Source organism: Zophobas morio, unplaced genomic scaffold (genome assembly GCF_036711695.1).
Source record: "Zophobas morio isolate AGI-343-1 ecotype UQ-CSIRO unplaced genomic scaffold, CSIRO_AGI_Zmor_V1 ptg001150l, whole genome shotgun sequence".
Lineage (NCBI taxonomy): Eukaryota > Metazoa > Arthropoda > Insecta > Coleoptera > Tenebrionidae > Zophobas > Zophobas morio.
The window spans coordinates 9,429-27,038 of record NW_026973250.1 but is presented as its reverse complement, the minus strand read 5'-3'; the positions used below and the strand labels follow the sequence as shown (position 1 = coordinate 27,038).

Genomic DNA, 17,610 nt, shown 5'->3' with positions numbered 1-17,610 from the left:
CAAAAACATGAATGTTGATTTCACAAATAATCGGTATGCAATTGTCTATGATATGTTTAAAGAATTCCAGACATCGTTCTTATCCAAACAAACCAGCGAACTTCGATAAGGATGAAATGAAAAATACATCCCTGCACAAGATGTCGTCAGAGTGATGTAAATAATTTCATCTGTTATTGTATTATGTTTGGGGGTAAATAAAACTACATATAACCCATTTTTGTGTATTTTATTCATGGTTACCAGAAATTACATGTAAAGTTTTCTTATAATCATCTAACTTAATCGAGGGCCATTTTGTTGAATCCGGTCCCTCTGTCCATCCTAATGGTATTTCAGGATTGGCTTCTCCTTTGACAATGTTCTTTTTGATCCAGTTGAAAATTCTTCGGTGCTCCTGATTTTGAGAAGGTTGAAATGCGAAAGAATCGTAATTTATTATTTCTAAAGACTCATAGAAAGTACTGAGCCCTTTATGGTTTGCCAAATACGCAGCCCGACACATAAATTCATCCACGCACTGGTCGATCCTTCGATAATTTTTCTGGATATTCTCAACAGGATAGAATATATCTCCAAGATTCTGCCAGCGATTATCACTCAATAATTTATAAATAAAACATTTATACGTTAGAGTATTGTCCAAATAGTTGGTGGTCATCAAAAACTCCAAAGCAGCATAATTTAAATTTTCAATTTGGTCTCTTTCGCATACACGTAGAAATGCATCAATGTAACCATCGACACATTGCTTTCTTTGTAGCAGAATACAAATGTCAAGTGTATAAAAGTCACTTTCACTTTCGGCAATCCATTTAAACACTTCGTCCGGTACAATAAAATCTTTTTTATCGATGAGATGAAGGAATAAATTTAATTTCGTTCGATCACTCGCAGCGGCTTTAAGATATGTTTTGTACACGCTTTCGGATGCACAAAATGCTTGTAAATCAACAAATTGTCTCAAGTCAGACATTGTTGTAATCATAAAATAACCAACATCAGTGAAATTTAATTGCTTATATATGACAATTCCCACTTTTTTTAAATTACGTGCGAAATATGATATCCCCAAGGTTTCGTATCCGTTGCGAATCTTGTGACAATTCTTTTGTCATCATTGGGGCTGAGAACTACTTTTTCTTGTTTTACTGTGTAAACAGTATGATGTTTGGACTTGATGAGTCTTTGGGATTTTTCGTAACTTCGATTATTAAATAAACAATCTTTGTAATTTTCAAACGTTATTGTTTTAAGTGATGCTTTTGTACTACCTTTGGATTTCTTAACTAATTTTTTATTGAAATCATAACTTGCAGTTCTAGATGCGTACATTTTAGATCTGAGACCCACAAATTCTAGCATAATCTTACCGTTATTTTCATCTTTCTTATTTTTAAGTTCTATATCATAAATATTATATAAATCATAGTCAGAAGTATCAAATCTATGTGAATCATTCATTAATTCACATATAAACAAAAAACTAGTCAACGGGTCATAGTAGTGTTCTTTTTTTTTTTTTCTGCTGTGGTGAGCAAGTTTCACGACAAAAAATGAAATCACAAGAATCAGTGAGGGTTATATGTAAAAACTCTCTTAAGCTAATTCATGAATACTTAAGTAAAATCAAAACAATCAAAGAAACTAAACATTTTTTTAGTTATAACAGTATTATAATAATTAGAAAAGCACTCAAATGTAAAATCCCCTGAGAAAATATATTGGAAAACGCAAATTCCTTAGGAACAAGCTTGACGTATTTGAAATTTTATCACCTAAAGCTTTTAAATAAGAAAAAACAATTATTATCTATAAAAACTGGTGAAGGCTATATTAAAACCAACAAATTTAAATCGGTGACTAATGTAACATGGCAAGATGTCGAATCCTGCTTTCAACAACGAATTCGTACAGGATTTATAAGTAACCACCATGTTAAAGATCCTCTTCAGTTTTTTTTCAACAATCTTTTAAATGCTTTATGTTTAGAATTAAAAAAGAAGTGAAAAACTCAATGCTTAAGGTAAATGTAATTTTTTCGGCAAATTTTATTCAACCGCACTCTAGTGAAACAGACATTAAAACATTTTCAACAAAAAATAACACATTGATCAAAACACAAATTTAAAAGAATGGTACGAAGAAAACGTCATTGATAAAATCATGAAAAAATTAGAGAAATTTGCAGAAAAGGATTCCGGTTGGGCGTTGTATGAAATTTTGGGATTGAAAATTAACATAAATAAATACGACCCAATTAAATTCGGATATTCAACTTTTGTATCCACACCAGATTTTATATATATATATAAAAAAAAAAAAAAAAAAACATGCAGTAATTAATGTACAAAATAATGAAATCGTTGCCATATATCAATTTCGTTTCGAAATCGTTGAATTACGCCCAGAATTAATCCACAATAACGTAAACATGTCCGCATTCCTTCGAAATTATTACAATAAGGTGTTAGATGACGGAGAGCGAAAAAGCTTGCGATGCATTGGATCTCGCACGCTGCCAGAGACGTATTCAGAAAATATTAAAAAAAATATATCATCGTTTCGAAGGCGGCAAACGGAAACATGTCAAGACACACAAAAATAATTGTGCGTGTGTGTGTTTCTTTATTTAGTACTAATTTGTTTCACTCACTGTAGCAAATGCAATAGTTCAATAAATGTTTGAAAATGTATAAACATATTGGTTCAATAAAACAATTAGTTACGTTTGTGAGTTTTATTTAATATCCTCTTACATATTTATCTAACGGAATCAACACTACAATGATTCAGCATAACAATATTAAGTTATATAAATATCTTTCAAAGTATTTGTCCAGCAGCACGATATGAGTCATCATGATCTACCACGACGGTATAGGCCAACATAGACAAACTGTTGGGATCGAATCGTTGTTCCTTTTCATTTTTCTCAATTCTTTTCTTATACTTAATGATGCGATCCTTTTTCTTGACATTATCGAAGTTCAGGTCAGTTAATTTCCATTCTACAAGAACAGGATTTATTCCACTTGAAAAGTGTATTGCCACTTTGCACGCGGTTAAGTCGAACGATTTAAGGATACATAGAATTCTGGCTTCCAACGAAAATTGAAGACGAGGTTCAACAAAAATAATATTAAATATAAATCCATCAAACTTCAAATAGCAGCAGGGCCACTTGGACTGATAAAGATAGTCATATTTAGACATGTGATTGTCTGCGCAGTTATCCTTAGCCCATTTTTGTGTATTTTCATCTGCTTCGACGTAAATATCGATGTCTGTATAAGAAGACGTCCGACCTAAGAGAAACGCTGCACATCCCCCAGCCATGAAAGTTCTGGACGACCGAAATTTTTGATGTAACAAACTTTCAACTGTTTGAATGATACGACGTTTTTCTTCATTCAGTGAAGATATATCAAGATTGCGAGAAATGAAACTTGTGTTTTTTAATGAGAACATATCTGATGTGTGAACTGTACTCACATGCTTACAAAAGTTACTTTTATATACCAAATATCAAAAAATTGCTGAATTGCAATTCACACGGAAATAGTTTGAAGAATTGCTGAATTGCAATAAATTATTAAATGACCATATATGGACATGAAAAAACTGCTGATTTGACATTTCACCCTCCTACTTCATTGCAATCAATCTTTAAATGACCATATATGGACATGTAAAACTGCTGATTTGACATTTCACCCTTCTTCGCCATTTATTTTCTGCATATTCTGCATTATTTTTCCTATATATTTTGCATAGGAACTCGTAATTGTTTGTCTTAATTCTGTGTCTGTTAGTGTTAAGTGCTAATTGTTGAAAAAAAAAAAAAATGAAGTATTCCTTGAGTCTCAAGAAACCAAAAATTAACATCCTCCAGGATGTAGTGATACAGGTAGGTTTTTTATTTTTGATTAATTTAAAAAAAAAAATGTTTTTATATTCATAAAATGTAGAAATGTTTATAAGTATTTATTTTATTTTCAGCCGCCTTTGCCCAAACTGCGTAGACTTGCAGATCTACCTGAGGAAGAAATTGAAAAACTAAAAACAAAAAGTGAGGACGCCTCCACTTCCGCTGTGGAAGACTCCCAGACACCTTCCCAGCTAGATATATCAGGGCTGGAGGAGCCGTGCGTCTCTATGACGCCCTCACTGTTTGAGGGGTTAGAGGCGCACGGAAAAAGCTTGTCTTTCCTTCGTAATGTTTACGGAGTTACGGAGGAAGACGAACAGAGGCAGAGAGAGCAGCAAGAGCAGCAGGAGCAGGAGCAGGAGCAGCAGCAACAGCAGCAGGAGGAGCAGCAACAACCGGTCCGCAAATCACCATCACCACCGACGTCTCAACCAACACCTGCCCCTGATACACCTCATCCTGCTGCACCTGATGATTCGGGTGATGAATTCGAAGACGAAGACAATGCATCTACATTATTGTATAATTTTAAGTGGAAGTGTAGGGCAGCGCAGGACAGACATAATACGCGACAAAGGGAACTAGTGCAAAAACAAAAAAAGTGCAAAAAAAACATTAAAAAATTAGCAAATCAAATTGCAACTCTCCAAAGACAGTTAGTGGAAGAACAAAGTGAATTGCGGGGTGCAGAAAACGAAATGAAAAAAAGTATTCAAAAATCCGACAAATTAAAGAAACTATATGTAAAAATAAAATGTATATAATCTCATAGTGTCAGTAGTAGTGTTAGTAGCGTTAAAAGTGTTGAAATGTTTTAGTAGTAGTAGAATTAGTAGTGATAGTGGTGCTTGTATTGTAATAGTAATATTTATATATCAATAAATAATATAAGTATTTTATTTCGCTTGTTTTTTTTTTTTTTAAGTGTTGCATGTTGGGCTAATTCGATTCCTATTTCAATGATCTTTTTTTTTTTTTTTACGAAAAAATTTTTACGCAGCGACTTTCGAAAAATTATCCAGGCCGATGTGTGTGTGTGTGTGTGTGTGTGTGTGTGTGTGTGTGCTCCTGCGGAAGTATATATCCAAATCAATGGTTTTGCCAAACAATATCCTGTAGCATTTTCGCTAAAATTTTTGGAACCACTATAATCGTCAATAATGGTGTAATTAGGTGACTTGCAGCGGCTTTTGTTTCTTAAGACAAATTCTTGTTTATACTGTAGTGGGATCGATGTATCGATAATATCAGGAATATTGTGACAAACCATACACGAGCATTTCTTAAACAAAAGTCCATGTTCTCCTTGGGAATGGTATCGCTGTTAGTATTTAGAGAGGTAGCTTGTAGAGATGGTAAGTTCTGGTAGGGTGGTACAAATTAACGAGTAGAGACAGACAAAAACAAAAAATTATTTTTGTTTATTTTTGCCGAACACAGCGTTATAAAAATTTATTGATGTCTTGTCGAGCATCAAGTCATCCTTCAACGATGGAACGTACGTCCCACTGGCGTCGTCGTCCCAATTTTCGAGTGATGTTACTTTTGGGGGTTCAGAATTGAACCATTTTGATGGTTGAGATGGTATCGGTGGTGATGCTTTGGGAAGTGCAGCTTCGCGGAGCTGTCGCTCCCTTTCCCAAGCCTCCCTATGACACCTAAATATATGCCTCTGGAGTCTCCCCTCTAGCATTCGATGGCTCCTATCGTATGGGCAAACTATAAAATCCTCTAAACAAAACAAAAAAAAAATATGAAATTTACATACTGTAATAAAAATATAACCTTACCCATGTCCCTAGATATCTATTGGTTAATTCTCTTGATACTAGTTAATCAGTTATAATCACATCTTTCATATAGTCTTGAATTTATATACGAAATTAATCCCTTCTTTTACTCTTTTTCCCTCTCTAATTTTTATTTCAAGTTGACGATTCAGTTGTTTTTCTCTTATCGAAAATGCAAGAGTTTCACTAATTCAGAAAGATTTAGCAACTACGATTTAATACAACAACAAGTTATTTAATACGTTTTAAATTATTTGTCCAGCAGCACGATATGACTCATCATGATCCACCACCACAGCATAGGCTAACATATACAAATTTAGAAGTAGTAGAAGTATCAATATATATATATCTTTTTTTAATAGTGCTTTTTGATGGTTTTTTGTTGGTTTTTGATAGTTTTTTGGTTTTTTATTTGTTTTTGATGTTTTTCTTTTTTTATTGATTTTTTTATTGATTTTTGATGGCTGTTTATAGGTTTTCGTTTTTTTTTTTTAATGATCTTTTGTTGTTTTCATATAAAATTCAACAAAAAGCGGTTTTTGGTTAACTGGAATTTTTTTTTTTACTGTCTTAGTATATTTAGTTGTGATGGTAGTAGTCATATAACAATAAATATAAAGAATAACCTATTTCGCTTTTTTTTTTTTTTTTTTTTTTGTGTTGCATGTTGGGCTTATTCGAATCCTTTTTCGATGGTCTTTTTTTCGACCTGAAAAAAGTTTTACGTAGCGACCTCGAAAAAACTAAAAATGGCTCCTGTATCAAGGTTGACGTGGACAGAATCGATTTTTTTGAACAAACTTATGCGTTCGTTCCAGAAGAAGGTTTTGATGTATGCAACCGATATTCTATTTCTTACCATTTGGACACTAGAATCTTTTGCCCTTTTCTCCCTTATTTTCAACTTTTTTCAAAATTTTTTTTGTTCAACATATGCCTTAATTTTTTTAGCATTTCCCCGTTCCCCTGAGCCGACATGCTACCTCTTACCGCTTACGAACTATGACGTTTTTTCGTTATTACTACTAAACGGTAGCAAAAAATATTTATTTTGCTAAGTGGACCTATAGACTGTTCACTCAGAAATATTTTGGTACAAAAATATATTTTTTAAGTTTTACCGTTTGGGCGCCACAAACTTTTGCCCTTTTCACAGTCATGTCAAAAGTTAGCGAAAAACCGTCGACGGCTGTCGATATTATTTGTTTTTGTCAATCTTTTTTGCTCTATACACGAACCTCCTATCTCTTACCATTTTCGAGTAACAAAAATTTTTTCTATTTAAACGGTAGATACACCTATGAGTCATAATCATTTTTACACACGATTAGATAGTACTTCATGAATATGCATTTGATTTTGTGGAAAAACAAACTTTTCAAAATTTGGATTTTTTTTTTGAGATTTTTTTTGTTTTAATTTTTCTTTGGATTCTTTGAATTTTTTAAATTTTTTTTTTCACCAAAACTTCTAATTTACTTTCCTACTGCTCAAGGAAAACTTTTTTTCGAATTTTGACAACCTTTTTTGACAAAAATTGTTGCGCCCCAAACTCAAATTTTCACATATTTAATTATATGGGCCTATCGATTATTCATCCGAAAATAATTTGACACAAAAAACAAATTTTTAACTAATTCCGTTTGGTCACCACAAACTTTTGCCCTTTTCTCCGAAATGCTAAACTCAAACTAAAAACCATCGACACAGGTGCATGTGTTTCGTATTTTAGGAACTTTTTTGTTCTTTGCACGAACCTCATATCTCTTACCGTCTTCGAGTAAAACATTTTTTTTTATATTTAAACAATTATTGCACCTCTAACCCACATTTATTTTTACACAAATGTGTCATTAGTTTATAGGGATGCATTTTTATTTTTTTAACAAACTTTTTGCCCTTTGGCACCCTCAAGCGATAATTCTTTTTTCTAATATTTCCGAATACGTCCCTGTCAATTGAGAAAAAGCGTCCAGTTCCGTAAGAATTTGCTGAAACAGCATCGCGTTATTTCATTCTGTGTTGTAATAATGACGGGCGGCGTGTTTCGGTTTATGAATTTTACCGTGAAAGATTTGGGAAAAAGGTGGTTTTGTTGCACTAAATAGTGGCTTCTGTGATGTGTGCGTGTATATGAATGTTTTCGAGGGACAACGGATAATTTAATTGCCTGTTTTCAATGTGGTAAGCAATTTTTAATTTTAAACAACACACACTCGCCTTCCGACATTTTATTCTAATAATCACGGACGTGTTTTGCATAATTATTTTTACGTTGAACTGATTGTAACGTACGAGATTTCGAGTGCAAAGAAACTTAAATCGGCGGAAAGTTGCTGGTGAACATTTATTTATTAAGAAAATAATCGGAATTTTGTCGGAACAAACACGGCTTTTATTCGTTGCGGTTATTCGCAATTAAATAATTTTATATGAGACTCGGGAAAATAATACACCAAACGAAATAAACAATATTTATTATAATTTCAATTACAACTTAAGATTACACAAACAAGTTCGTACTTTATACATTTTAAGCAACTAATAAGTTTTAAATTTAAATCTAATTTAGGATGCAGTGGTTTAACCGCAATGTGCACAGTTATTTAACTGATTTTCTTTGCTCAATAATTTTCAATTCTGAATCCAATTTTTCGATTGTTTCTCTAAATTTTCGTTTCTTCTCCATCATTTTTTCGATTAAGGGCTTTATTTGCAATTCGAAACGTTCCACATTCATTTGAAATCTTTTAACATCGTATAACCAAGTATTAATTCGGCTTTCTTTATCATTTATTAAGAAAATAACCGGAACTTTGTCGAAACAAACACGTCTGTTATTCATGACGGTTTGCAATTAAATATTTTTTACATGAGACTGGGGAAAATAATACACCGAACGAATTAAATAATATTTATTATAATTTCTATTACAGCTTAAGATTGTTCAATTTAGTCCTTATTTCATACATTTTAATTGCTTCTTTTAAATAACTAATTCGTTTTAAGTGTAATTCTAATCTACGATGAAGCAGTCTAACTGCACTTGATTTGTTTTCCACATGAACCAATGCCTTCTTCATTCTTCGATAAATTCGATATTGATGGTTCGACCGATCGGACCTCTATTTACCAAGTACAATTTCAAGCCGTTCACGATCTTCTGGTTCAGATCGCTGATCACTGAGTCGGTGAATTTTTCGGTAAATCTCTGTGGAAGTATCGTTCTAGACTCTTCAAGTTCCACAAATATCTTGTCACCGTACTTTGTAGACAGTTTACTAAAATTTTTTGTTAAAAATTTTTTATTTTCTTCTAAAGTTTTCGCACTCACAAAAGCCTGCAAGTGAGACTCTTTATTCAAGGTAGAAATGAAAGATGACATTTCAACTTTACAAAGTGTTAAATAATTGAATTCAAAAAACTAATTAATTCCTACAGACGAATCCATCGACTTTTATACAAGTATAAAACGGAAGTGGGGATGCGAGATTGCGTCCGAGATCCCTCCCCGACCTAAACGAAAAGAGGGGATAGATCTCGAGATGAACGAGGGCAATAAACGACCAAGGTCGAGCAACGACTAGGTCAACGATCGCCCGATGAAAAGTAATGGGGGAGCTGGACCAGCTGGCAAGGTCAGCCACGTGCACCGACAAGGTCGACAACAAATGAAAGGTCAATGACCGCTCGATGAAAAGTAATGGGGGAGCTGGACCAGTTTGACCTCATTTGACCTGGTCTAGAACCCCCACTATATAACTACTGACTCAGAATAGGAAAAGGAGACGTTTAGGTCAATTTTATGCATTCTGGCGTTCGTAGATACAAGAAAACTGTTAAAATTCTTCAGAAACGTCACTTTTGAAGTGTTTTCTTGTACTTTTAAGCCAATCAGATACCCTACGGGCTCGGAAAGTGCAACGAAACCATCAAATTTTAGCTAGAAACTGTATTTTTGTCGATTTTTATTGAATTTGAACTATATTTCAACGTTTTTTGATGGTTCTGAGCCACCAAACACACTTAAAGCATGCAGAATCGACTCAGAATAGGAAAAGGAGACGTTTAGGTCAATTTTATGCATTCTGGCGTTCGTAGATACAAGAAAACTGTTAAAATTCTTCAGAAACGTCACTTTTGAAGTGTTTTCTTGTACTTTTAAGCCAATCAGATACCCTACGGGCTCGGAAAGTGCAACGAAACCATCAAATTTTAGCTAGAAACTGTATTTTTGTCGATTTTTATTGAATTTGAACTATATTTCAACGTTTTTTGATGGTTCTGAGCCACCAAACACACTTAAAGCATGCAGAATCGACTCAGAATAGGAAAAGGAGACGTTTAGGTCAATTTTATGCATTCTGGCGTTCGTAGCTACAAGAAAACTGATAAAATTCTTCAGAAACGTAACTTTTGAAGTGTTTTCTTGTACTTTTAAGCCAATCAGATACCCTACGGGCTCGGAAAGTGCAACGAAACCATCAAATTTTAGCTAGAAACTGTATTTTTGTCGATTTTTATTGAATTTGAACTATATTTCAACGTTTTTTGATGGTTCTGAGCCACCAAACACACTTAAAGCATGCAGAATCGACTCAGAATAGGAAAAGGAGACGTTTAGGTCAATTTTATGCATTCTGGCGTTCGTAGATACAAGAAAACTGTTAAAATTCTTCAGAAACGTCACTTTTGAAGTGTTTTCTTGTACTTTTAAGCCAATCAGATACCCTACGGGCTCGGAAAGTGCAACGAAACCATCAAATTTTAGCTAGAAACTATTTTTGTCGATTTTTATTGAATTTGAACTATATTTCAACGTTTTTTGATGGTTCTGAGCCACCAAACACACTTAAAGCATGCAGAATCGACTCAGAATAGGAAAAGGAGACGTTTAGGTCAATTTTATGCATTCTGGCGTTCGTAGATACAAGAAAACTGTTAAAATTCTTCAGAAACGTCACTTTTGAAGTGTTTTCTTGTACTTTTAAGCCAATCAGATACCCTACGGGCTCGGAAAGTGCAACGAAACCATCAAATTTTAGCTAGAAACTGTATTTTTGTCGATTTTTATTGAATTTGAACTATATTTCAACGTTTTTTGATGGTTCTGAGCCACCAAACACACTTAAAGCATGCAGAATCGACTCAGAATAGGAAAAGGAGACGTTTAGGTCAATTTTATACATTCTGGCGTTCGTAGATACAAGAAAACTGTTAAAATTCTTCAGAAACGTCACTTTTGAAGTGTTTTCTTGTACTTTTAAACCAATCAGATACCCTACGGGCTCGGAAAGTGCAACGAAACCATCAAATTTTAGCTAGAAACTGTATTTTTGTCGATTTTTATTGAATTTGAACTATATTTCAACGTTTTTTGATGGTTCTGAGCCACCAAACACACTTAAAGCATGCAGAATCGACTCAGAATAGGAAAAGGAGAAGTTTAGGTCAATTTTATGCATTCTGGCGTTCGTAGATACAAGAAAACTGTTAAAATTCTTCAGAAACGTCACTTTTGAAGTGTTTTCTTGTACTTTTAAGCCAATCAGATACCCTACGGGCTCGGAAAGTGCAACGAAACCATCAAATTTTAGCTAGAAACTGTATTTTTGTCGGAGACGTTTAGGTCAATTTTATGCATTCTGGCGTTCGTAGATACAAGAAAACTGTTAAAATTCTTCAGAAACGTCACTTTTGAAGTGTTTTCTTGTACTTTTAAGCCAATCAGATACCCTACGGGCTCGGAAAGTGCAACGAAACCATCAAATTTTAGCTAGAAACTGTATTTTTGTCGATTTTTATTGAATTTGAACTATATTTCAAGGTTTTTTGATGGTTCTGAGCCACCAAACACACTTAAAGCATGCAGAATCGACTCAGAATAGGAAAAGGAGACGTTTAGGTCAATTTTATGCATTCTGGCGTTCGTAGATACAAGAAAACTGTTAAAATTCTTCAGAAACGTCACTTTTGAAGTGTTTTCTTGTACTTTTAAGCCAATCAGATACCCTACGGGCTCGGAAAGTGCAACGAAACCATCAAATTTTAGCTAGAAACTGTATTTTTGTCGATTTTTATTGAATTTGAACTATATTTCAACGTTTTTTGATGGTTCTGAGCCACCAAACACACTTAAAGCATGCAGAATCGACTCAGAATAGGAAAAGGAGACGTTTAGGTCAATTTTATGCATTCTGGCGTTCGTAGATACAAGAAAACTGTTAAAATTCTTCAGAAACGTCACTTTTGAAGTGTTTTCTTGTACTTTTAAGCCAATCAGATACCCTACGGGCTCGGAAAGTGCAACGAAACCATCAAATTTTAGCTAGAAACTGTATTTTTGTCGATTTTTATTGAATTTGAACTATATTTCAACGTTTTTTGATGGTTCTGAGCCACCAAACACACTTAAAGCATGCAGAATCCACTCAGAATAGGAAAAGGAGACGTTTAGGTCAATTTTATGCATTCTGGCGTTCGTAGATACAAGAAAACTGTTAAAATTCTTCAGAAACGTCACTTTTGAAGTGTTTTCTTGTACTTTTAAGCCAATCAGATACCCAACGGGCTCGGAAAGTGCAACGAAACCATCAAATTTTAGCTAGAAACTGTATTTTTGTCGATTTTTATTGAATTTGAACTATATTTCAACGTTTTTTGATGGTTCTGAGCCACCAAACACACTTAAAGCATGCAGAATCGACTCAGAATAGGAAAAGGAGACGTTTAGGTCAATTTTATGCATTCTGGCGTTCGTAGATACAAGAAAACTGTTAAAATTCTTCAGAAACGTCACTTTTGAAGTGTTTTCTTGTACTTTTAAGCCAATCAGATACCCTACGGGCTCGGAAAGTGCAACGAAACCATCAAATTTTAGCTAGAAACTGTATTTTTGTCGATTTTTATTGAATTTGAACTATATTTCAACGTTTTTTGATGGTTCTGAGCCACCAAACACACTTAAAGCATGCAGAATCGACTCAGAATAGGAAAAGGAGACGTTTAGGTCAATTTTATGCATTCTGGCGTTCGTAGATACAAGAAAACTGTTAAAATTCTTCAGAAACGTCACTTTTGAAGTGTTTTCTTGTACTTTTAAGCCAATCAGATACCCTACGGGCTCGGAAAGTGCAACGAAACCATCAAATTTTAGCTAGAAACTGTATTTTTGTCGATTTTTATTGAATTTGAACTATATTTCAACGTTTTTTGATGGTTCTGAGCCACCAAACACACTTAAAGCATGCAGAATCGACTCAGAATAGGAAAAGGAGACGTTTAGGTCAAATTTATGCATTCTGGCGTTCGTAGATACAAGAAAACTGTTAAAATTCTTCAGAAACGTCACTTTTGAAGTGTTTTCTTGTACTTTTAAGCCAATCAGATACCCTACGGGCTCGGAAAGTGCAACGAAACCATCAAATTTTAGCTAGAAACTGTATTTTTGTCGATTTTTATTGAATTTGAACTATATTTCAATGTTTTTTGATGGTTCTGAGCCACCAAACACACTTAAAGCATTCAGAATCCACTCAGAATAGGAAAAGGAGACGTTTAGGTCAATTTTATGCATTCTGGCGTTCGTAGATACAAGAAAACTGTTAAAATTCTTCAGAAACGTCACTTTTGAAGTGTTTTCTTGTACTTTTAAGCCAATCAGATACCCAACGGGCTCGGAAAGTGCAACGAAACCATCAAATTTTAGCTAGAAACTGTATTTTTGTCGATTTTTATTGAATTTGAACTATATTTCAACATTTTTTGATGGTTCTGAGCCACCAAACACACTTAAAGCATGCAGAATCGACTCAGAATAGGAAAAGGAGACGTTTAGGTCAATTTTATGCATTCTGGCGTTCGTAGATACAAGAAAACTGTTAAAATTCTTCAGAAACGTCACTTTTGAAGTGTTTTCTTGTACTTTTAAGCCAATCAGATACCCTACGGGCTCGGAAAGTGCAACGAAACCATCAAATTTTAGCTAGAAACTGTATTTTTGTCGATTTTTATTGAATTTGAACTATATTTCAACGTTTTTTGATGGTTCTGAGCCACCAAACACACTTAAAGCATGCAGAATCGACTCAGAATAGGAAAAGGAGACGTTTAGGTCAATTTTATACATTCTGGCGTTCGTAGATACAAGAAAACTGTTAAAATTCTTCAGAAACGTCACTTTTGAAGTGTTTTCTTGTACTTTTAAGCCAATCAGATACCCTACGGGCTCGGAAAGTGCAACGAAACCATCAAATTTTAGCTAGAAACTGTATTTTTGTCGATTTTTATTGAATTTGAACTATATTTCAACGTTTTTTGATGGTTCTGAGCCACCAAACACACTTAAAGCATGCAGAATCGACTCAGAATAGGAAAAGGAGACGTTTAGGTCAATTTTATGCATTCTGGCGTTCGTAGATACAAGAAAACTGTTAAAATTCTTCAGAAACGTCACTTTTGAAGTGTTTTCTTCTACTTTTAAGCCAATCAGATACCCTACGGGCTCGGAAAGTGCAACGAAACCATCAAATTTTAGCTAGAAACTGTATTTTTGTCGATTTTTATTGAATTTGAACTATATTTCAACGTTTTTTGATGGTTCTGAGCCACCAAACACACTTAAAGCATGCAGAATCGACTCAGAATAGGAAAAGGAGACGTTTAGGTCAATTTTATGCATTCTGGCGTTCGTAGATACAAGAAAACTGTTAAAATTCTTCAGAAACGTCACTTTTGAAGTGTTTTCTTGTACTTTTAAGCCAATCAGATACCCTACGGGCTCGGAAAGTGCAACGAAACCATCAAATTTTAGCTAGAAACTGTATTTTTGTCGATTTTTATTGAATTTGAACTATATTTCAACGTTTTTTGATGGTTCTGAGCCACCAAACACACTTAAAGCATGCAGAATCGACTCAGAATAGGAAAAGGAGACGTTTAGGTCAATTTTATGCATTCTGGCGTTCGTAGATACAAGAAAACTGTTAAAATTCTTCAGAAACGTCACTTTTGAAGTGTTTTCTTGTACTTTTAAGCCAATCAGATACCCTACGGGCTCGGAAAGTGCAACGAAACCATCAAATTTTAGCTAGAAACTGTATTTTTGTCGATTTTTATTGAATTTGAACTATATTTCAACGTTTTTTGATGGTTCTGAGCCACCAAACACACTTAAAGCATGCAGAATCGACTCAGAATAGGAAAAGGAGACGTTTAGGTCAATTTTATGCATTCTGGCGTTCGTAGATACAAGAAAACTGTTAAAATTCTTCAGAAACGTCACTTTTGAAGTGTTTTCTTGTACTTTTAAGCCAATCAGATACCCTACGGGCTCGGAAAGTGCAACGAAACCATCAAATTTTAGCTAGAAACTGTATTTTTGTCGATTTTTATTGAAGTTGAACTATATTTCAACGTTTTTTGATGGTTCTGAGCCACCAAACACACTTAAAGCATGCAGAATCGACTCAGAATAGGAAAAGGAGACGTTTAGGTCAATTTTATGCATTCTGGCGTTCGTAGATACAAGAAAACTGTTAAAATTCTTCAGAAACGTCACTATTGAAGTGTTTTCTTGTACTTTTAAGCCAATCAGATACCCTACGGGCTCGGAAAGTGCAACGAAACCATCAAATTTTAGCTAGAAACTGTATTTTTGTCGATTTTTATTGAATTTGAACTATATTTCAACGTTTTTTGATGGTTCTGAGCCACCAAACACACTTAAAGCATGCAGAATCGACTCAGAATAGGAAAAGGAGACGTTTAGGTCAATTTTATGCATTCTGGCGTTCGTAGATACAAGAAAACTGTTAAAATTCTTCAGAAACGTCACTTTTGAAGTGTTTTCTTGTACTTTTAAGCCAATCAGATACCCTACGGGCTCGGAAAGTGCAACGAAACCATCAAATTTTAGCTAGAAACTGTATTTTTGTCGATTTTTATTGAATTTGAACTATATTTCAACGTTTTTTGATGGTTCTGAGCCACCAAACACACTTAAAGCATGCAGAATCGATTCAGAATAGGAAAAGGAGACGTTTAGGTCAATTTTATGCATTCTGGCGTTCGTAGATACAAGAAAACTGTTAAAATTCTTCAGAAACGTCACTTTTGAAGTGTTTTCTTGTACTTTTAAGCCAATCAGATACCCTACGGGCTCGGAAAGTGCAACGAAACCATCAAATTTTAGCTAGAAACTGTATTTTTGTCGATTTTTATTGAATTTGAACTATATTTCAACGTTTTTTGATGGTTCTGAGCCACCAAACACACTTAAAGCATGCAGAATCGACTCAGAATAGGAAAAGGAGACGTTTAGGTCAATTTTATGCATTCTGGCGTTCGTAGATACAAGAAAACTGTTAAAATTCTTCAGAAACGTCACTTTTGAAGTGTTTTCTTGTACTTTTAAGCCAATCAGATACCCTACGGGCTCGGAAAGTGCAACGAAACCATCAAATTTTAGCTAGAAACTGTATTTTTGTCGATTTTTATTGAATTTGAACTATATTTCAACGTTTTTTGATGGTTCTGAGCCACCAAACACACTTAAAGCATGCAGAATCGACTCAGAATAGGAAAAGGAGACGTTTAGGTCAATTTTATGCATTCTGGCGTTCGTAGATACAAGAAAACTGTTAAAATTCTTCAGAAACGTCACTTTTGAAGTGTTTTCTTGTACTTTTAAGCCAATCAGATACCCTACGGGCTCGGAAAGTGCAACGAAACCATCAAATTTTAGCTAGAAACTGTATTTTTGTCGATTTTTATTGAATTTGAACTATATTTCAACGTTTTTTGATGGTTCTGAGCCACCAAACACACTTAAAGCATGCAGAATCGACTCAGAATAGGAAAAGGAGACGTTTAGGTCAATTTTATGCATTCTGGCGTTCGTAGATACAAGAAAACTGTTAAAATTCTTCAGAAACGTCACTTTTGAAGTGTTTTCTTGTCCTTTTAAGCCAATCAGATACCCTACGGGCTCGGAAAGTGCAACGAAACCATCAAATTTTAGCTAGAAACTGTATTTTTGTCGATTTTTATTGAATTTGAACTATATTTCAACGTTTTTTGATGGTTCTGAGCCACCAAACACACTTAAAGCATGCAGAATCGACTCAGAATAGGAAAAGGAGAAGTTTAGGTCAATTTTATGCATTCTGGCGTTCGTAGATACAAGAAAACTGTTAAAATTCTTCAGAAACGTCACTTTTGAAGTGTTTTCTTGTACTTTTAAGACAATCAGATACCCTACGGGCTCGGAAAGTGCAACGAAACCATCAAATTTTAGCTAGAAACTGTATTTTTGTCGATTTTTATTGAATTTGAACTATATTTCAACGTTTTTTGATGGTTCTGAGCCACCAAACACACTTAAAGCATGCAGAATCGACTCAGAATAGGAAAAGGAGACGTTTAGGTCAATTTTATGCATTCTGGCGTTCGTAGATACAAGAAAACTGTTAAAATTCTTCAGAAACGTCACTTTTGAAGTGTTTTCTTGTACTTTTAAGCCAATCAGATACCCTACGGGCTCGGAAAGTGCAACGAAACCATCAAATTTTAGCTAGAAACTGTATTTTTGTCGATTTTTATTGAATTTGAACTATATTTCAACGTTTTTTGATGGTTCTGAGCCACCAAACACACTTAAAGCATGCAGAATCGACTCAGAATAGGAAAAGGAGACGTTTAGGTCAATTTTATGCATTCTGGCGTTCGTAGATACAAGAAAACTGTTAAAATTGTTCAGAAACGTCACTTTTGAAGTATTTTCTTGTACTTTTAAGCCAATCAGATACCCTACGGGCTCGGAAAGTGCAACGAAACCATCAAATTTTAGCTAGAAACTGTATTTTTGTCGATTTTTATTGAATTTGA

The 17,610-nt window shown here is 34.2% G+C and overlaps 1 protein-coding gene across 1 annotated transcript; it reads left to right on the top strand.

Moving 5' to 3' along the window:
• The first annotated feature begins 3,847 nt into the window (after positions 1–3,847).
• LOC135122355 (ras guanine nucleotide exchange factor P-like) lies at positions 3,848–5,176 on the top strand. Its single transcript, XM_064046543.1, has 3 exons — positions 3,848–3,910; positions 4,003–4,451; positions 5,116–5,176. The coding sequence occupies exons 1-3, from the start codon at positions 3,848–3,850 to the stop codon at positions 5,174–5,176; spliced, it is 573 nt and encodes a 190-aa protein (XP_063902613.1).
• Positions 5,177–17,610: the final 12,434 nt, after the last annotated feature.

Coding starts and splice junctions, on each gene's coding strand:
- LOC135122355 (XM_064046543.1), top strand. CDS start 3,848: ATGAAGTATTCCTTGAGTCTCAAGAAACCAAAAATTAACATCCTCCAG. Junction 3,911..4,002: donor TCCAGGATGTAGTGATACAG/GTAGGTTTTTTA, acceptor TTTTATTTTCAG/CCGCCTTTGCCCAAACTGCG. Junction 4,452..5,115: donor GACAATGCATCTACATTATT/GTATAATTTTAA, acceptor GGTGACTTGCAG/CGGCTTTTGTTTCTTAAGAC.